Source organism: Tribolium madens, unplaced genomic scaffold (assembly GCF_015345945.1).
Source record: "Tribolium madens isolate multiple individuals breed KSU strain unplaced genomic scaffold, Tmad_KSU_1.1 Scaffold_96;HRSCAF=242;Tcas5.2_LG5, whole genome shotgun sequence".
NCBI classification, from domain to species: domain Eukaryota; kingdom Metazoa; phylum Arthropoda; class Insecta; order Coleoptera; family Tenebrionidae; genus Tribolium; species Tribolium madens.
This window is the reverse complement of record NW_025401068.1, coordinates 3,442,843-3,462,592: the sequence shown is the minus strand read 5'-3', so window position 1 is coordinate 3,462,592 and position 19,750 is coordinate 3,442,843. Positions and strand designations below refer to the sequence as shown.

Genomic DNA, 19,750 nt, shown 5'->3' with positions numbered 1-19,750 from the left:
AAATCTGTTTTTGAAGGCATATTTTTTCCTAAATTTTATTGAAGACAAAATTAAAAATTGAGTAATAAGAAACATAATAAAAAAATATTATCTTTTCTCACAATTTATTCCGCTAGATATTTATTTATTACTCGTAGTTTTCAATGGGTACATTACAGTATTGACATAAACTTAAAAATGTGTAGTTTATCAAAATATTTACACTGTCGTTGTAGGTTCTGGAAAACTAAGATTTTATGGTTAAACCGTTACGAGAATCTTGTAATAAACCACTTAACTAATCTTATTTGTTTGAAAATTTTAAAAATAAATTTTGTAAAAACAAATTGTCGATTTTATATTTTATTTATAAAATGGCATACAAATAAATATCATAACAATCTCTGATATAATAAATAAAAACAAATATTGCTTATTTATGTTACAAAGAGGATTTATGGAATGGCAAAATTCTAGCATTCCTATCGTAGATATTGGATATCGGGTTTTGTCAGGTTTTTGAGGCTTAAACATTCTTTGCAGGAATAGGGACAAATAATATTTGGCACAGTCAATAAATTATTTAAAAAGAAGTTAGTCAGGTTACGATTTCTGATTGTGAAGAGGATATAACTTGTCGTAAGGTATCCTGTAGACACTTTTGAACAAAATCCCTTCCATAATTTGGGTAAATACTTCCTCGATGGCAGGTTTTACTTCCTCTATAATATCTTGCAAATTTTCCTTAATTACATTATCAGCAGCTTTGGCTAAAAATCAAGTGTGAATAAATTTCTATTTTTTTACAAGAAACTACTGTTTAGAACACACCCCAATTGTAGTATTCATAAACTTACCTAAAACTTCATTTCCATCAAACAAACCATCCATTTTGGACTTGACTTCACCAACATCAATGTAGATTTTGGTCTTCTCAGATTCGAGGTAAATCTTGCCTTTTTTCGTCACCAATTTTGCTTGTTGTACAAGACTTCCATTTGAACTAACTGAATAAACAGCATGAAAGAGCAGGCAACAATTTGATTTTAAATCACTTTACCTACAGTTGTGTCCAATTGTCCTTTACCTTCAATGGGCACTGTTAAAATTTTTCCTTTGATAGAATAATTGCCTTTAATGTTAATTTTTCCCATTGTGACCGCCCCAGTGAAAAGGAGCTTTTTGACATCAAAACTAAGATTTTGCAAAATTATATAAAATTTTAATCATCAATTTATTGCTTACTCAAATTTTGTGAATTTATAAGTGTCCAATCCTGTGACTATAACATTGGTGAGGGACGATTTGTAACTAATAAATTCTGTTCCAAGTTGGAGATTCACTTCGGGAACATAAAACGGAGAAATTGGAGGAACATTTAACTCTGGAACACCTTTTTGTAAAAACGGTCGCACTTGTTCAGTTGCATTTAAAAGGCATTGATTCAAATCCGGGTCGTCTCTATAGCATCTAGGATAGTACACCGCTAAAAAATTAATTTTGCAATATCAGTTATTTATAGTTCCAAAATAAAATAAATAAATAAATGACACTGGACTATTTAAAAAATGTCAAGATAAGGAAAGGTACATTGCGAACCTTGAGTCAAAACACGCTGAATCAATTGTATTAATTAACCTTAAAACGGGAATTTTTCACCTTGACTCATTTTTATTCAATATCTAGACAATAATAAAAATTTATTAAAATGTAACTTACGAAGATCTCTTTCGCCGACTGTTAAACAAATATTTATAAACAAAATAACAAGAATTGATAATTTATTAAAAACCATGATTAATTCTTGAATATTATAACAAGTATTCTAAATAACAATTAACAATTATGGATCTTGTCACTACTAGAATAAAATTCGTAAAGTTTGTTATATAAGCGGCTACCACCACTTGCCCTTCAGACACAATTTTAATCATCATGAATGTCTTTCATTGGGTATCTGTGCAATTAAAAGAAGAGGTAAACAGGTTTAGTTTTTTATATAGATAATCCATGGAAATTAACTTTGAACAATTTGAGCCTAAAAAGAAAAGTGGTGTTGTGGGTTAAGATCACAGTTGGGGAATCACCTTGTATGCTTGCAAAGACAAATCCACGATTTACCAAAACCTAAAATTTATTAATAAAATATCGCATAAATGTTTATTTAGATTAAAACAGAAAAACAACATTTGACAAAGGGCTTTTTGGGGTTTGCAATGAACAAAAGTTGGACATTTTTTGCATCATATTTTTATATGACTAAAGTCTTAATTCATCATTTAAAAAGAAAAAAATCCAATGGTGCTAATCCATCATGGACTAGAAAATTTTGTCAAACACGGTAAGTTTTAACAAACCAACGCAAGAAACCTCTTTTTCATGGGAAACTATGGAATTTAGGATTCTGTAGCCGAAAGTCGCAAAAAACTACAACCCAAATAGTTAGGGTACTCCTTACCCTATACCTCCTTATTTTAGAACGCCCCTGATTAAAAATTTCGATTTTTATCTTCGAATTCGTTTAGGTATATACTCGTAAAGCAGTTGTTGCAAATTTTGTAATTTTATCTAAAAATCCCATTCAAAAACGCACCCTTTTCAAGGAGTATAGCACCATTACATAATATTTTTTGATACATGTTTGTAGGAAACTTTTGTCTCAAATTTGAATATGAAAATTTGAATATTTTATTATAATAAAAACAGAGCACGCTGTATAATTAGCAATTTTTAACCACAGTAAAATAAACCAAAGCTGCTTTCAATTGTTGTTTTGATGATGTACTGCTTTTAAAAATGTTAATTTAGTCGCTTTTCTAAATGATTTGTTTTTCATATTACATTTTTTTTATAGATTAGAAAAGTTTAATGGATCTTTAGTTAGGTGCACTAAATTTTTAACAAACAACTTTTCTTTACAGATTATTATTAATTTCTTAAAATTTCTTTAAGTGTCCATAAGATTTGAAATAATTTTTCTTAAATACAAGATTAAAAAAAAAAAAAAACATTAAAATGTTCTTGACTAAAATTTGTTTAGAACCAACTTTGAGAACGGGAAACAACATATACGACTATTTTTTTAAACTTAAATAAACAAAATAATGTCTTATTTAATTACTTATTGAAATATCCAGGTGATTTAAAAGTGTCGGAACATCTCTTGGGTAAATAAATTCCTATGACAAAAAATTGTTTGAGCCTTTTTTCATTGAGCTCTTTAAAGATTAAATTTTGGGTTAAGTTCTTGGTCGTTCCGATTATGTAATCTTGAATTTAGTTAGGGGAAATGGCGGGTCTTGTAAGACTGAAAAAAACACCAACTTGTGTCTTATGGTGTAAAAAACATTTAACAAACAAGCAAACTTAACAATAAATTTAATCTAACAATAACGGAAACAAAAAAATGCCTGCGTGATTATATGAAAATTGACAGTTCTGTTTTTTTTTTAATAAAAAAAGCTTCAAACAAAAATTTGAATTCATTTTTATGTTTAGCTGAAAGTCTTCTTTCACCATTCGAGAGTTGGTCCAAAACTTTTGAATCACTCTGTACTTGGTGAGAATTTCTTATCATAATGCTACAAATGTAGCTACTAGCTTTATCCTGCTTTTTTTTAAGAAAAAGCACGAGTCAATTTTTTATAAAATTTATATATCGTAGAAAAATACATAAATTTTAACAATAAAGTATGTGTTCTTAACCTATTCTTATAATTAATTGATTATTTAGTCTACAGGATACAGTTTGTCAAAAGGTACATTGTCTTCCAAAGCTCTAAAGAGCCACTGTTCTACAATATTCGTAATAATTTGCTGAATCACTGGTTTTAGATCTTCAAATAACTCATTAACGTTATCGTTAATTACAGTATTAGTCACCCTATCTGTAAAGAAAAATACATTGTAACAATAACGTAATTACAGGAATTACATAAGTCAATTTTTACACTTTCTAAAGTTTTCCTATTGTTATTATCAAAAATTAATTTAATGCCAAACACTGACTTTATTTGTCATACTTACTTAGTTCCTCATTTCCGTCAAAAAGTCCATCCAAATGGACCTTTGGACCACCTACTTCGATAGTTGTAGTGGTGTTAACAGGTCGGACATAATCCTTTCCTCTTTTTTTTACAAATTCGACTTTCTGAAAAGCGGTGATATTCGAATTAGCTTTAAGAAAAATTAGTCAATTTAGCCCTTGATGAATAAAATTAACAAATACCAATGCCGGCAACAAATTTCCCTTTTCCTTCAATGGGAGCTAAGAGAATTTTTCCAGTAACAGTGTAGTCGCCAGTCAAATCCATATTGTCGATTGTAGCCTTACAAAACCATTGTAAATTTGGAACATCAAAACTTTGGAATAAATTTTGATTTTAAAAATTTACAAAGTGTGAAGAAACTCACTCAAATTGCGAAAACTTGTAACTTCCTAATCCTTTAACAACGACGTTTTTCAGTAAAGCTTTGAAGTTCAAGGCTTGAGTGCCTTGCTCTAGTGTTATTTCAGGAATGACATAGGGCTCAATTGCAGGGACTCCGAGCTCGGGGACACCTTTGATAAGGTAGGGTTTGACCGTTTCGGTCGCTTTTAGCAAACATTCGCTCAGTTTGGGGTCGTAACGCTTACATCTTGGAAAGTAGGAAGCTGAAATTTAATGTCAAATGAATTTTAATTAGAAAACAGTTGCATTTGAATTCAAAGAGCCAAAATTTATACGAATTTTAATTTTTTACAAAAAAAACTTGTCCTTAATTGGTTTTCAAAATATTCCTTGTCTTTTCCATATTTTTTTATTGAAAATATTTGAGTGTACTAAAATTATTACAATTTTTTTACGAATCTATTTAAATCATTGAAAATTTTATTATTCCCTACTTTAAACATTAAATTGTTTGTGATGTAACAATTAGGGCAGTACATTATCCACTTTTCTTATTGCAAGGTTATTTTAGAAATGCTGTTTGTATCAAATATAAACCCAATACTCACTTTCACAAAATGCACAAACGTCACATTTTAATGAATAAAATAATTTTGTACTTACGCAGATCGTGGATAACTGCATCAGAAATTGTAAAAAAGACACAAAAAATAAGAATACTTTTAATTAATAAATACATAATTGTGATGAACTGCTAAAGACTGGACGACAGACTGCTTGAAATGGCTATTGAGAAATTTATATGTTTCGACCAATGTTATTCGATACAATGAAGGAGCGCCTTGGTAGTGGTTATGTTGAAATTATAACATAAATTATAGGTTTAACGAAAATTAATTAGGCAAATTAAGAAAACAACAAAAACTGTTAATTCTAGAATTGTAAAAAAAATATATAAAAATTTAGACTGCATTAAATTAATTAATATTAATTTATTGGATGCAACAATGTTAACCTTCAAGTAAATAACATTTTGTAGTTATTTACTCGTTGTTTTGCTGTTTATAAACTATTGATTCCTCAATTGTGGAAAATTTATGCAAAACTTTAAATTTTTAAAAATTTTCGAAAATATTGTTTTGCCGTAAAAAACAAAATAAATAGGGTACAATTATTTTTAATGAACTTAATTAGATGTTTTCTTCAATTGCTTAAATTATATGTCTTGTAGTTACAAATAATATTAATGATCTAAATTTAAACAGGGTTTGTTATCAATCTGAATTGCGAAAATGGCTATGTTTAAGTTTATTGTGTTTTTTTAATTTATTGTTTTAGCAGTAAAAACAAAAAAAAAGGGTTCTCCATAACTTATTTCATTAAATAACTACGTGATTTAAAACCTGCTATTTCATTATGATATAATATTGTTCGCATTAGAAATAAAACAATAAAAATAGTTTCATGTTATGTTGTTATGTACATATACCTACTTAGTTAAACCTGTTTATTGATGATTTTAGATAAAAAAACGCAGAATTACGAAATAAGAAAATTATTTTTACAAATACTCGTAGTAACAGTCTATATCAGTCATTTATTTTATCACTTTGCCACTGAGGAGCAATCTGTATTGTGATAATAATAATTAAATAATTTATATGGATTGGAAATTTCTCCCTAACAATACCATTACATTTGGTAACACTTGTTTATTCTTTCATTTTAACATTTGAACAAAACTTTTCTCAGCCAAGCTTAAAACTGCATGAAACCACCTCTTTACCCCTTTTGTCAAAATATTAAAAACGATCATTTTTCTTTAGAACTTTATACCTAATGCATTTAATATTATTTTATTTCGAAAAGTAAAAAGTTAAAGCAATAAACACTTGGTTTTTTATATTTTTTTATATGTTCTTAATACGACGATTTTTTTATGAAATTCATTTTTGAGAAGATTCCTAGTTTCAAAATTACGCAAGAATCTCTAAGAAAAAACTTCGAATTCTTTGGTCTAAAAATTCGATTTGATTGCTCATCATAACAAGAAAGAGGTATTCAAAATTTTTATTGCAATCAATAAAATCAATCAAAACCGTTTGCACTTAGGGATGCTTGTTGGTTTGTTCATTTGTTTCCACCAGGAAGAAAGAACTCTTCAAAGGTCAACAACTTAAAAATGGGTTTATGATTCTCACTTTAACTGGCAAATTTACTTTCAGTTTCTTGACCCACTTATTTTTTTTTTGTTTTTTTTTAATCATCATTTTTATACTGAATTCTGAATTGAGTATACAGATTGTTTCAGAACTCGCGCCCCATAGAAAAATGTTATGTCATATAAAGTAAGCTACCAGGAATATAAAAAAAAATGTTAAAAAATTCTATCAAAGTTTTGAAATTATGGGAGATTAAAAAATTTGCACTTTGGTTCTATTTATTTCTGTTAGAAAAATAATTTCTTATGTTTTTTGCTGCAGGCTGTTAGAAGAGGAAACAAGGAAGCTGTATCCTAAATTGTAACTATGTTTGAAAGGTGCAATATTTTTTGTCCAAAACTACTCCTCTATTGGTGTTCAAACAACAATAAAAATGTTGCAATTTTGTACGCTTCCACATTCGAAGTTCACGCCTCCATGGCTGTTTTAGAACTTACACAAATAGTGCAAAAGATGATTTTGATTCAATAGCTAAGATGATAGAAGCAATCTTTGAATTTTTGAAAATGCAGTTGACACATTAGCACCGCCAAAAAGCGTTCCGCAATGTTGTCTTGGTCAGTTTTCTCTGCAATTTTTTATTATAAATGAGCCATGAAGGTTTGCAACTAGTAATACACAACTGTTTGTTTAGCTTTTTGAAGTCAACTCGACAATATAGTTATAGTTATAGTTATTTGAAGTTCTGTTCAACCAAATCGGAAAAGAATAAAAACAACAAAGCACATAAATGTTTCATTAAAATTGTTGTATCATGAAACAATACTGAAAATTTCTCTTATTCTAACCCATACACATTCAGCAAAAAGCTTTTTTTCGAAACTTGTCTAAATTTAAAAATATAGAATAAAACTCATTTTACAGTTCTAACCATTTATTAAGTACATAAGTATTTTACAAATCTTGAAAGTTATTAGGTAGGTACCACGTAAAAGTAAAATGGTTCAAATTTATTAAATTTGAAAACGCATTAATAAAAATGTACTTTAAACAAAATTATTTTTAGAATTCAGAAGACGTCCATTATGAACTATTTTATCAATTGACTCTCAATTTCTACATTTAACATTTAAACCTTCCATAGAATAAAAACACTAAAACTACCAGAGAAAAAAATGAAAAATTAGTTTCTTATTCGGGTAACAATTCTTTGGCGGGGATTGTGGCCAGCACTTGATTCAAAATAACTCTGTATAAATCTGTAGCAGTCTCTACGAAGATTGGGTTCACGGCGTCCATCACACGACGTGGGTTTTCATTGTAGAAGTTGGCAATGAGATCGGCTGTAACAATAATTATTTATGTAACAAGAGAAGAAAGTTTTTTTTTCTGCCTTCACCTTCGGCTCTTGAAATAATTAAGTACTCAAAAAAAGAATTTTTTTTCTGTATTTCACATACAGGTGCGCCAGAACTCGCGCCCCAGAGAAAAATTTCGAGTAGTATTTAGATACCAGGAACATGAAAAAAATTTGACATTTTTTAAGTATATTGAATGATACTGATGATCTTATTTATGTTTATTTATAATTATTTAGTAAAAGTACAAAAATTTTGCCAATAAAAGCCACAAATAACATTAAACAAAGTTACATTTTAAGATACGGCTTCCTTGTTTCCTCTCCTAATAGCTTGTAGCAAAAAAAAATAAAAAAATATTTTTCCAACAGAAATAATAAACTCAAAGTGCAAAATTTAAACTCTCATAACTTCGAAATTTTAATAGATAGAATTTTTTCAACATTTTTTCTATGTTCCTGTATCTTATCTTACATGGCATTTTTCTCTGGGGCGCGAGTTCTGACGCACCCCAGAGTTTTGAGTTTTCTGGATTTGTTTTTTTTTTTTTCGAAAAAAATTACTCTTGGGAGTAAATTTCATATTCTCATAGTTTGGAGGAGCCAAAAGTAACTTTCTGGTTTGTTGTTTTTGTTAGTTTTGATTTGCATAAATAATTAATTTTGGTTCATTCCAAGGATATCATGTTAAAGCTCCTTCAAGGTGAAATTTTATATAAAAATATAAAATATAAAAATTCTGTTTACCTCCAAATTGAAGATCGGGATTATCAGCAATAAGTTTGATTTCGCCATCTCCAACCCTGATTTTCATGTTGTACTTATCAACTTGGAAATACTTGACTCCGTTTTTGTCAACAAGCTTGAGGTTTCCCTTGGCATATATTTGAGTGTTGGCTAAAAATCATAGTTTAAACACCCAAATTCGCAACAAAGCGAAATAAACTCACTGAAGTTTCCACTGAAAAATCCTTTACTCCTCAACGGTATGATAAGAAGTTGTCCTACCGCATCATAATCCATATCAAGATGAGTCCAAGGCAGAGTTATTCTCATTTCAGCGGTGTAATTATGAGGGTTGGCTCTAAAAACCCAATTTCGTGTCAAGGAAGCAAAAAGAGTCTTCCGCGAGAAAGTGTATTAGAAAATCAAGTTGATTGACCTTAATCATTGTTGGTATATGTAATGTGTTGCATAATTTTTGATCTTACTTTGTGTCCTCGATTATGATGTTGCTGGCTCCGAGAACTTTGATATTTTTCATCACGGCTTTGATGCTGACGAGTTCATTGATGGTCCGGTCCACAGACATGAAGGGGAGTTCGAGGGGGTCGATTGGGGGCATGTTAATTTCGGGGATTCCCTTGACGAGGATAGGGATCGATTTTTCGAAGGCTTTGCGAGTGCAAGCGTTGTAATCGGGGTCATTTCGGCTGCATAAAATATTCGTGACGCGTTCAGCTGAAAAATATTATTACATCACTCGAGAAAGTTAAAGGAATAATCAAGGAAATGAGACTTCAACTTATGACCTTTTGTTGTTTTTTTTTTTTTAACAAACTTTGTTTATTTTATAAATTATTAAAAAAAACTTACGCAAAACTTTGCACTGGGAAGCCGCGACAAGAGCACACAACACCACAAGATACTTCATGTTTGTAAATAAATAAATCGACACACACCTTCGATATAAGCTCCTTTATAAAAGGGAAATTTTCCTACCTCCCGGCTCCCACCACTGCAAACGCTTTTACCATAAGTTTTGGGGTATTACGTCCCATCAATTAGTATCAAAACTGGTGTATTAATTCCAATTTTGGAGCTATTTTCATTAAATAAAATTAAATTGATTGCTTTAATTTACATATTTTTCAAAATTATTTCGTTCCGACTTTTTTAAATAAGACTAACTTTGACTGTTGTATATTTTTTGCCTAATGGAATTTTTAAGGAGGAAATTATATAACTCCAAATTTTGACTAATTCAGATCAGTATAGGAAGTACATCCTGTTACCAATTGAAGAAAGTATTACAGGAAATAAATTCATTGGTTTAAAATTAATGAATTCGGAAAGATATGCCCTTTGTGTTGTTACATACATGTTATTTAGAAAGGTCATTAGTCGCTGTTTTGAAATCACGTTGTTTACTTTACATTTAGTTTTGTCATAATTTCCCTCACAATAATTACGTTTGCTGAAATTTTGCTTGTGAAAGATGCAAGTCTTTCGAAAAATTGGAGACACATTATTTTTTACTTTTGTGGTTGTTGGACAATAATAGTCGTAAAATTGTGTCACATGAAATAAAAATTTCTAAATTTTGGTTTTGGTTGTCCACAAGCCTTTTAAGGTTTATTGCTTAAATAAACGCCTCACATTATTCATTGTTATAAAAAGAAAACCTATTAAAAGCGTAATTGTTTTTTAATACAACAGGATATAAATAAATTAAAGCTGAAACTTAAATTAAAGTCATCAATAATTTACGTCTTTACTTTTTAATATAATATAGTTTTATTCACGGTACTATTTTAAAGAAATGGTATTTAATATCAACCACCACTTAATAGTTTATGGCGTTTGATACAAAAAAATGTTAATTTTAATTTTTCTATAGTCAGAAAACACAAATTAATTAATTTGTAAGTCAACTTTCTATTGATAAAATAGTTATTTATTATACAAGACGATAAAATTGAATTTTATCTTTGAGAGCAATTTTATACGCTAATATGCTAATAATATGCTCGAAAAGATAATGAAAATTTTATCGTCGTGTACAATATAAAATTTTATTCAATCCTCACTAATTTTGTAGTCAATTTGGTCGATATTTATAAATGTCAAAGTAAAATTCAACAAACAAATCTAATGTCAAAGATCGTTAGCAACTAACAACCGCAGATATACAACAACGGATGCATTTTTTTTATCATCTAGACGATAAAATTTCATTTTAACATGAAGAAAAAAGTAAATAAAATTCAATTTTAAAATAGAGGATTGAATAAATATATTTTACTGGAAACTTTTGCTGTTTGTGTAAAGTTAAATTATGTAATTAATGAATATCAATTTTGAAGTCATTCACCGAGTAGTTTTCTACGTTATTAGTTAAATTGTCGGATATTATTGGAAAATATATTTTCTAATAATTCAAACACTTCCTCCACATGTTTAAAAAAAATACAGGAAGCAATAAAATATTCAATAAATATTTAAATATTTTCCATTTTACGTTGTCGTTACTTACTCCTATTTAATTATTTAAATGTTCGTAATTGAGGGAGTTTCACTAATTGATTATTATTATAATAATAATAATAGGCGTTTCTGTTTACAATTTCGGAATTTTAGTCAAAACGCAAATATTACCAGGACAAGGTTTTATCTAAAATTAGATTCAATTTGCCTTTTAATGTTATAACATTTCTTATTATTATATCACCCTGTAACAATAATTAAAAGACAGAAGAGTAGTAATCCTTGATCATTGAATAATAATATTCGTGTTTTAAGCAGCTGGTCTTGAAGTTTACCTTAAACTAGTTTCGTTCTTGTAACAGTCCATCTCCAAATTATTTAATTTTTATGATGGCTTGTTTTATGAAAAAAAAAACCTCCATTATGTAGAGACAACTTTTTAAGTAAAAATTTGCAAAAGTTTTTACTTAAAAAACTATGGAATTGTTACCTCAAAAGTATAAGAAATTCTCTAATTTTTAAAGCAACATAAGAATTAGATTTTTATAGCCATTAAGCAATAGTATTTTGCGGATATACACAAGGAATAATGAGCCTAACCAAATTTTCGATGCAACTAACATTATAGTTGTTGCAAAATAACTTGCGAAGAGTAATGATGGTTGCATCGAGAATTTGATCAGGCTCATTATTCCTTGAGAATCACCTTATAATTTCAAAGTACGTTTTTTTATAATTTAAATTACCCACTTGTGAAAATGAGTACCTTAAATTAGAAAGAATTAGAAAAAAAGAAAAAAGAATTGAATTAGAAGAATTAGAAAGATTTTATTTTCAAGAAAAACTAAGAAATACATATTGACCTTTTCATTATAACACTAGCACAGTCAGATCCATTTTTTTTCTTTATGCTATGCAACCAGTAATACAAAATTGTTAATTTCAACATTTAAAGACTCTTTAGTCGTAATTTTAGAAATTCTTATAATATCAAACTCTAGTAAAATTCCAACAATCCAAACAATTGTTGTATTTGAACCTACAAATTTATATGTACACTCTATTTGAGCAACTGTAAATTTCGTGAGTACGCAGTTTCGGAACTTCTTGCCCTATCTCAAAAGTCACAATTGCAGTTTGAGGTTAAAAAATTTGACAAATAATGAAATAATACAAAATTTGAATTTCTTCATTTTAATAAATGAAACCCGACTGAAATGGTACATTAATCGAAGCAAAAATAACAACTTTGCCTAATTCTAGCTAAATCTCTTTATTTAAGGAAAAGTCAAAGAAATACATAACAATATCCGTAGCGGCGTTTATTTGTTACTGTAACACACTTTGGGGCTCGTTTGTCTTTGACGACACCGAAGCAATAATCAAAAACAAAGATGTGATGCCTTACATTCCACTAAACGAAATATTTCGGAACGATTTTTGGGGCAGCAATATCTCCCTTAACAGTAGTCACAAGTCCTACAGACCTCTCACTATTTTATCTTATAGGTAGGTACAACACTAAAAAATTCGAACAAAACTTAACATAATTTCTAGACTGAACGTTTTGTATTCCTCTAATAAACTAGACGCATTCCAATTTCATGCAACCAATGTGATTCTTTATGGACTGTTATGTTTACTCACCATTCCTGTATTTGAATTATTCCTCCGCAAAAAGAAATCTCAAAAATCCGTTGACGACACTGCCTATTTATCAAGCTTGTTATTCACAGTCCATCCTATTCACACAGAATGTGTCGCTGGACTCGTCGGCAGAGCGGATATTTTGTGTTCCATTTTATTTTTTGTTGTGATATTATTGTATGATAAAGTAATTAGTAAAAAGTCGTTTTTGTTACTTTGCATTGTTGTGGTAACTACAGCGGCTGCTGTCTTGTGTAAAGAAACGGCGATAACTGTTTTGGTAATTGTTTTTTCACTTACCTAAACGATAATTAATTGAGTTAATATTTTAGGGCGTTTGTGTTGTTTATGATCTTTTCTTGTTAAAAAAACAAAGGAAAGATTGGTGTAACATATTTAGTATTTATTTTATTATACGTACTACGACTCTGGTTGTGACAGGATTAGTTATTTTGTTTTATAGATATAAAATAATGAACTTTGAAGGCCCGACTTTTACAAGCATTGATAATCCTGCTGCTTATGCCGATAACATTTTCGTTAGGGTAAAAAATCAATTGTGTGATAACTAACACTGACTATTTATTTTACAGATATTTTCTTACAATTATATTTATTTTTTAAATTTGTTGCTTTTGTTGTGGCCACAATGGCTGTGTTTTGATTGGTCAATGGGATGTTTACCTTTGATAGAAAGAATCTCAGATAAGAGAATACTCATCGTCTTGTTTTTCTGGATAATTATCCTAATATCAGCACATAATTTAGTCAAGAAAGTAATAGAAAACAGATTTCTGTAAGAAAAGATTTTTTTTCGGAAAAATACTAAAGTACTTTTCTAGAGACGCTAAAACAATGGCAATTAGTTTAATAATTCTCCCATTTTTACCTGCTTCGAATTTATTTCTAAAAGTGGGATTTGTGATAGCTGAACGTACCCTCCTGTTACCTAGTGCTGGATTTTGTCTATTGGTTGTGATTGGTCTCAAAAAAATCGAAACTTTTTCTCCTAGTCATAAATCAGTAATTTATTATTGAAAATCAATTTTACAAAGTTTGACTCTGATTTATTTCAGACTTTAGTTGTATTGTTTTACACTGTTTGTGTGATTTTTTCTCTTCGCTCAATTCAACGAAACTTTGAGTGGCTAAAAGAGGAAACTTTATTCACTTCTGCTCTCAATGTGTGTCCTTTGAACGCCAAAGTGCACTACAATATTGCGAAAATCGCCGGTGACCAAAACAACAAAACATTGGCTTTGGCCGAGTACAAAAAAGCCCTCGAACTCAACCCAAACTACGAACAAGCGATGAACAACTTGGCTAATCTGTTGCGAGAAGAGAGGAAGTTTGACGAAGCTGAAGCTTTGCTACGGAAAGCACTTGATGTTAGGTTGAATGAAATTTTGTGAAAAATTTGGGTTAATAGAAATTTTAGGCCGAATTTTGCGGCCGCTTGGATGAATTTGGGAATAGTTTTGACGAATTTGAACCGGACTGAGGAGGCCGAGCATTGTTACAAGACCGCAATCAAGTACAGAAATAAATACCCGGATTGTTACTACAATTTGGGCAATTTGGTAAATATACAAAGTCCCAAAACTCGCCCCTTCCATTTTCCCCTAGTATCTAGATCAAAAACGCAACGATGAGGCTCTCGAAGCCTGGGAAATGGCCGTCCTTTACCGCCCCACCCACGTGGCTGCTTGGAGCAACACTTTGGTGCTCCTGGATAGTATGCGACAATACGACAAAGTGCTGGAATTGGGAATTACCGCCCTTATCCACAACCCCAAATCCCCGGCTCTCCACTTCAGTCTTGCTAACACTTTGGGGAAAATCCAGCAGTTTAAAAAAGCCGAAAGTCACTTTCTGGAAGCGATCAATTTGAATCCAAACAACGCTCTCTACCACTCGAATTTAGGTACTTGTCACTAGTGGTCGACAAACAGTGTTATCAGTGGTGTTTGCAGGGGTTTTATATCACAGATGGGGTAAAATTGACAAGGCTCGTGAGATGTATAAAAAGGCACTTCAGATTGATCCTAGGATGAAAACGACCGAAATAAATCTTCGGAAATTGATAAATGCTCAAGATTGAGTGACGCAATACTTTTCTATCTCATTAACTTATTGTGCTACTGAACGAAATAAACGATTGAAATTTTTTCGGCTTTTTTGTACTTCCACGAACTCAACTGTTGAATAAATAATACCGACCTTCAACACTAATCAATATTAAAAGTTCATTAATTTAACTCAATGCTTCAACAAGATTAATTTCCGGAAAAGATACATAGTAGAAAGAGAATAACACCGCCCCAAAATTTTATTCAAAAAATAACCCTAAGTGATACAAGAAAATTCCCTAATTTAAGTATAAAATAGACGAAAATAAAGATTAAATCCTTTTGTCGAAATAATAATAATGAAATATGAAAAACTGAATTTCAAATTTAGTTTTAATAAATCTAAATATTGATACAATGTGGATTCTTTCCGAATAGTCGTCAAGAAAATAATGAAACAACCTCAAAATTTGTTGGTTTGAATTAGTCCGGTCAAATTAGTCATAAAAATAGTGGTCAAATAACGAAAATTCCGACAGAGCTAAATTTTGGTTAAGACCTTGGGTACACCATTAGAAATAAAGTGTCAAAAGTCCCCATCGATCCCATGTGTGCTAAGAAAGTTCTTCGGGGTCAATGGTCAAAATTTGCCGTTTTTTTCGAAAACGGTATGTTTTATCAAAAAAGTAGCCCAGACAAAAATTATAGATCTGAAAATTATCTATAAAAATTGTCTTTATACTTTTTTTTCTAAGAATCACCATTTCTGAGATATCGCGATTCTAAAAGTTGAAGGAGTATCGTTCTACATCATATGCACATACAGAGTGCGCCAGAACTCGCGCCCCAAAGACAAATGCCATGTAGGGTACTAAATAATTATAAAAAACATATACAAGGTCATCAGTATTATTAAATAGCCATAAAAAATGTCAAATGTCAAAAAATAAATGAATTTTTTTTTTGACAGATAGAATTTTTTAAACATTTTTTCAGTACTCTGGGGACTACCCAATTTACTCCCTTTCAAGGAAGTGCGCGGTATGTATAGCCAAATAAATTCTTTTTAATTCTAATGGAATCGAGATATTTATAAGTTTAATGAAGTAGAAGAAAAATTTCAAGTAAGACAAGATACCAGGAACATGGGAAAAATGTTTAAAAAATTCTATCTGTCAAAAAAATTATTTTTTGACATTTTTTATGTTTATTTAATGATACTGATGATTTTGTATATGTTTTTTTACAATTATTTAATAAAGGTACAAAACTTTTGCCAATAAAATCCACAAATAACATTAAACAGAGTTACAGTTTAGGATACAGCTTCCTTGTTTCCGCTTCTAATGGCCTGTAGCAAAAACAATAAATTATTTTTCCAACAGAAATAAATAGAGTTAAAGTGCAAAATTTAAACTCTCATAACTTTGACATTTTTATAGATTTTTTTTTAACTTTTTCCATATTCGTGGTACCTTACCCTACATGACATTTGTCTTTGGAGCGGGAGTTCTGGCGCACTCTGTATGTGCATATCATGTAGAACGTGACTCCTTCAACTTTTAGAATCGCGATATCTTAGAAAAAAATTATAAGGACCATTTTTGTAGATAATTTTAAGATCTATAAATTTTGGCCGGGGTACTTTTTGATAAAACTTACCGGTTTCAAAAAAAATCAAAAATTTGACAAATTTTGACCTTTAACCCCGAATAACTTTTTTAGCACACATGGGATCGATGGGGACTTTTGATATTTATTCCTAATGGTGTACCCAAGATCTCCACCAAAATTTAGCTCTGTCGCAATTTTAGTTATTTGAAATAGAGTAAAACCGGAGACTAAAAAGAGGGAAAACGTTTATGGTTTGTGTGAGAGAAAAACCAGCTTTTTATTCAATGAATTTATTGTGTTTCTATACAAATATAGTATTGACAATTTTGATGCGATAATTTTAATGACTAGGTGCACTGCTCTTCAATTACGATTTGAGCAGTATACAACAAGATTCCGTCCCCCGAAACGCTTAATTTCAGCGTATTAAATAAGAAAATAAATTAACAAGAAAACAACTATCACACTAACACTAGTTACTTTTGAAATAAATAATATCACAAGTATCGTTGCTAAATAAATAAATCAGGCCTATCTTATAAATAAAACGTGTAGCCCAATTGGCCAGATTAGTCCCTATTCGAAAATTTTGATTAATAAAGTTTTGCATTAGCCTTGGACTACAGTTTTTTATGCAAGCAACAGATCAACGGTCCAGATCCAAATTAGTTTGAATTCCTTTATAATTGACTACGAGAGGTATATGATACCTAAGACTGAGTATTCTAGGCCTTAAAAACGGAGATTACGTGTTGAACACTTAACGAAACTAATTTGCGAAATAAATACTTGTACTTCCCTCCTTGCTTAGTCTTTTGGACTAATTGTTTAAAAACTGCCGTTTGTCACATGATAATTCTTCAGCTTTTGCTTGTACTCGCTTCGTTTTTGTCGGAGTTTTCCGTCGTGTCTTTCGTGGTGAGTGCTTCTAATTGTGCCGGCAAGTCGGAACTGGTCACAATAGCGTGTTCTCCCAGTATATTTGCCAAAGCATTTCGTCTTCCCGTTCTTCCTGATTGTAAAAAATCCTGAGGTCTGGCATCCTCCGAATTCGGGGTTGGAGGAGTTGATTCGTCCTTGGGAACCGGAGGATTGTTATTCCGGGACGCCTCCATTACCGCCAACATTTTCAGTACTAAAAATTCAAACAAACTGTGCCAACTGTTCGTTCACACTTAGAGATAACAATATTCAAACATACCGTTTGAATATTAATAGATAAATCACTTATTGCCACCAGGTTTTTACTACTACAGCCATTCAGTGCACATCTGACTCGTGTTAATGGTACAAAGGGGCTTTAATGAGTAAAAAAAGTGACAATAATGATGCTTGCAAAGTAAATAACGGGGGATAGTCATTCCAAAAATCGCGTAAAATTCTGTTAATAAATTAAAACTCAACATGCAATAAGTGCTCAGAGATGTAGGTTATTCGTCAACCCTTGTTAGTGTCACACCACCTACTCTGGGGGGCTGTTAACTAGAAGCTTACATTACATATCACTAAAAAGAGCACATTTTGCATGCTTCCTACCTGACTTTCTCGTCAATTTCGGTTTTCTTTTACGGGCAACGTAACCGTTTGTTTTGGGGTTGATGCCCGCGAGACGTTTTTGGGGCATTGTGATTTTTTTGGTTATAAGAAGTGAAAAAAAACACCTACCATCAAGAGGAGGGTGTACACCACCCGGTTATTCTACAAATTTATTAAAACTACTTCCACTCTCGGCTCCGAATTTGACCAAAACTGACAACTGATTTACATAAGTTTGACATTCACGCTTGCAACATGACGACAATAACAGTCCCAATCGCATTCAAGTTGGTTACGTTTAAAATCGTAATTTGTGCGTCATTGTTGGCGCTTGTATTCATAATTACGGCAATAACCTTGTCGATGGAGTTGATTGTAGATATGCGCTGCCAAATAATGCGTTGACGTAAGTAGATTGTATGCGATTTTTAATGGGATCTTAGTGGGATAGGTTGGCAGCGCGATTTTCAACTGTATGGTACTACTGCGTAAGGGTCAGGAGGAAAATCCGGGTTCCGGGCACGGAGTTTGAAGATAATTACGGAGAGAATGGCGTGAAGTGGCGTGAAGAGTCGGGAAATGAAACAATAGCCTTCAATTCCCGATAAAATATTAATTATAACAGTTTCAACGAAAACAATTTAATGTCTACAATCACGCAAAAGCACACTGGCTTTTTGAACAAACGGATGAATACAAAACCCCTTGAGACATTTTATTTACCAATAATAATAAGTAAATAAATAAAATAATAATAAATTAATAAGTAATTAACTGAACGTTAAACGGTTAATTAAAAATGGATAGGTAGGTACCTACCTACAACAAAATATCGGAATAAAAACATTATTAGAAACACGAGCAATGTACACATATTTATTTCCAGCTTATATTCACAAGAAATAATAAAAAAAAGAAATTTATCTGTAGTAGGAATTTGCTATATGTTAAATGGATAAAAATTGCTGGAGATTTTTTATTTTTTATTTTTAAATGTAAATCAATAAAGAAAACAAAGTGCACTTTTGATTACCTTTTTAATAAATGTTTCCTTTATTAATTTCCAAACTAAAAAAAAAGGATAAAAAATTATAATTACAATACAGAGTGCGCCAGAACTCGCGCCCCAGAGAAAAATGCCATATAAGGTAAGATACCAGGAACATGGAAAAAATATTTAAAAAATTCTATTTATATAAATTTTGAAGTTACGAGGGTTTATAGTTTGCATCACATTGAAAAAATAATTTTCCAAGTTTTTTTTGCTATAGGCTATTAAAAGAGGAAACAAGGAAGCTATATCCTAAATTGTAATTCTGTTCAATGTTATTTGTGGATTTTATTGGCAAGATTTTTGTCCCTTTACTAATAATTATAAAAAAAAACATATACAAGATCATCAGTATCATTAAATAGATATAAAAAATGTCAAATGTCAAAAAATATATTTTTCATCTTCCCGGTATCTTACCTTACTTGAAAATTTTCTCTGGGCCGCGAGTTTTGGCTCACCCTGTATATTTTTTTATAATCAATTGATCACCCATTATTTCAAAAATTCCTAAAAATCCTAACTCTACTAATTTTAAAAATATGTAGTTTGAAAAAATTTACCTATTCAATTCTCAGTTTAAAACAAATTGAAAAAAAAAATCCTGCAATAAGAAAATTTGATGAAATAAAAATAACCAAATCCTTTCTAAATATGAAATTCTGGGAAGCAACATAATAACAACATAATACAAAATTTATTAAACTACCTAATTTTTTAATCTTTATTCAAGAAAA

General features: G+C 30.5%; 4 protein-coding genes across 5 annotated transcripts; 1 reads left to right on the top strand and 3 right to left on the bottom strand.

The window, feature by feature from the left end:
* Nucleotides 1-329: 329 nt before the first annotated feature.
* Nucleotides 330-5,177, bottom strand: LOC123013889. The gene is made up of 10 exons (XM_044412742.1): nt 5,034-5,177; nt 4,393-4,633; nt 4,208-4,341; nt 4,006-4,155; nt 3,718-3,866; nt 1,579-1,594; nt 1,225-1,465; nt 1,040-1,173; nt 837-986; nt 330-749 (listed from the first exon to the last, which is right to left on the bottom strand). The coding sequence occupies exons 1-10, from the start codon at nt 5,107-5,109 to the stop codon at nt 583-585; spliced, it is 1,458 nt and encodes a 485-aa protein (XP_044268677.1). The 5' UTR covers nt 5,110-5,177; the 3' UTR covers nt 330-582.
* Nucleotides 5,178-7,448: 2,271 nt separating this feature from the next.
* LOC123013922 lies at nt 7,449-9,643 on the bottom strand. The gene is made up of 5 exons (XM_044412793.1): nt 9,486-9,643; nt 9,101-9,350; nt 8,840-8,973; nt 8,637-8,786; nt 7,449-7,875 (listed from the first exon to the last, which is right to left on the bottom strand). The coding sequence occupies exons 1-5, from the start codon at nt 9,541-9,543 to the stop codon at nt 7,724-7,726; spliced, it is 744 nt and encodes a 247-aa protein (XP_044268728.1). The 5' UTR covers nt 9,544-9,643; the 3' UTR covers nt 7,449-7,723.
* Nucleotides 9,644-12,199: 2,556 nt separating this feature from the next.
* LOC123012970 (protein O-mannosyl-transferase TMTC4) lies at nt 12,200-14,910 on the top strand. Its single transcript, XM_044411226.1, has 10 exons — nt 12,200-12,316; nt 12,379-12,605; nt 12,654-13,023; nt 13,076-13,288; nt 13,337-13,539; nt 13,586-13,766; nt 13,820-14,136; nt 14,182-14,323; nt 14,370-14,667; nt 14,717-14,910. The coding sequence occupies exons 1-10, from the start codon at nt 12,314-12,316 to the stop codon at nt 14,842-14,844; spliced, it is 2,082 nt and encodes a 693-aa protein (XP_044267161.1). The 5' UTR covers nt 12,200-12,313; the 3' UTR covers nt 14,845-14,910.
* Nucleotides 14,911-16,706: 1,796 nt separating this feature from the next.
* On the bottom strand, nt 16,707-18,494 carry LOC123012947 (cAMP-dependent protein kinase inhibitor beta-like). Of its 2 annotated transcripts, none has more exons than XM_044411193.1 (2): nt 17,963-18,355; nt 16,707-17,561 (listed from the first exon to the last, which is right to left on the bottom strand). In XM_044411193.1, the coding sequence occupies exons 1-2, from the start codon at nt 18,048-18,050 to the stop codon at nt 17,287-17,289; spliced, it is 363 nt and encodes a 120-aa protein (XP_044267128.1). In that variant the 5' UTR covers nt 18,051-18,355; the 3' UTR covers nt 16,707-17,286. The 2 variants fall into 2 exon arrangements, 1 of the variants encoding a protein (XP_044267128.1); XR_006413243.1 differs by having other exon boundaries at nt 17,423-17,561; nt 18,092-18,494.
* Nucleotides 18,495-19,750: the final 1,256 nt, after the last annotated feature.

What these genes read in the sequence shown, in the direction of transcription:
- LOC123013889 (XM_044412742.1), bottom strand. Translation starts at nt 5,109, where the DNA reads ATGTATTTATTAATTAAAAGTATTCTTATTTTTTGTGTCTTTTTTACA. An exon ending in TGCAGTTATCCACGATCTGC is followed by an intron (nt 4,634 to 5,033) that starts GTAAGTACAAAA and finishes ATTAAATTTCAG; the next exon opens with CTTCCTACTTTCCAAGATGT. An exon ending in ACAATTGGACACAACTGTAG is followed by an intron (nt 987 to 1,039) that starts GTAAAGTGATTT and finishes CTGTTTATTCAG; the next exon opens with TTAGTTCAAATGGAAGTCTT.
- LOC123012947 (XM_044411193.1), bottom strand. Translation starts at nt 18,050, where the DNA reads ATGCCCCAAAAACGTCTCGCGGGCATCAACCCCAAAACAAACGGTTAC. An exon ending in GAAATTGACGAGAAAGTCAG is followed by an intron (nt 17,562 to 17,962) that starts GTAGGAAGCATG and finishes TTGAATTTTTAG; the next exon opens with TACTGAAAATGTTGGCGGTA.
- LOC123013922 (XM_044412793.1), bottom strand. Translation starts at nt 9,543, where the DNA reads ATGAAGTATCTTGTGGTGTTGTGTGCTCTTGTCGCGGCTTCCCAGTGC. An exon ending in TTCCCAGTGCAAAGTTTTGC is followed by an intron (nt 9,351 to 9,485) that starts GTAAGTTTTTTT and finishes AATATTTTTCAG; the next exon opens with CTGAACGCGTCACGAATATT. An exon ending in ATCATAATCGAGGACACAAA is followed by an intron (nt 8,974 to 9,100) that starts GTAAGATCAAAA and finishes TTGGGTTTTTAG; the next exon opens with AGCCAACCCTCATAATTACA.
- LOC123012970 (XM_044411226.1), top strand. An exon ending in CTCACTATTTTATCTTATAG is followed by an intron (nt 12,606 to 12,653) that starts GTAGGTACAACA and finishes CATAATTTCTAG; the next exon opens with ACTGAACGTTTTGTATTCCT. An exon ending in CCGATAACATTTTCGTTAGG is followed by an intron (nt 13,289 to 13,336) that starts GTAAAAAATCAA and finishes TTTATTTTACAG; the next exon opens with ATATTTTCTTACAATTATAT.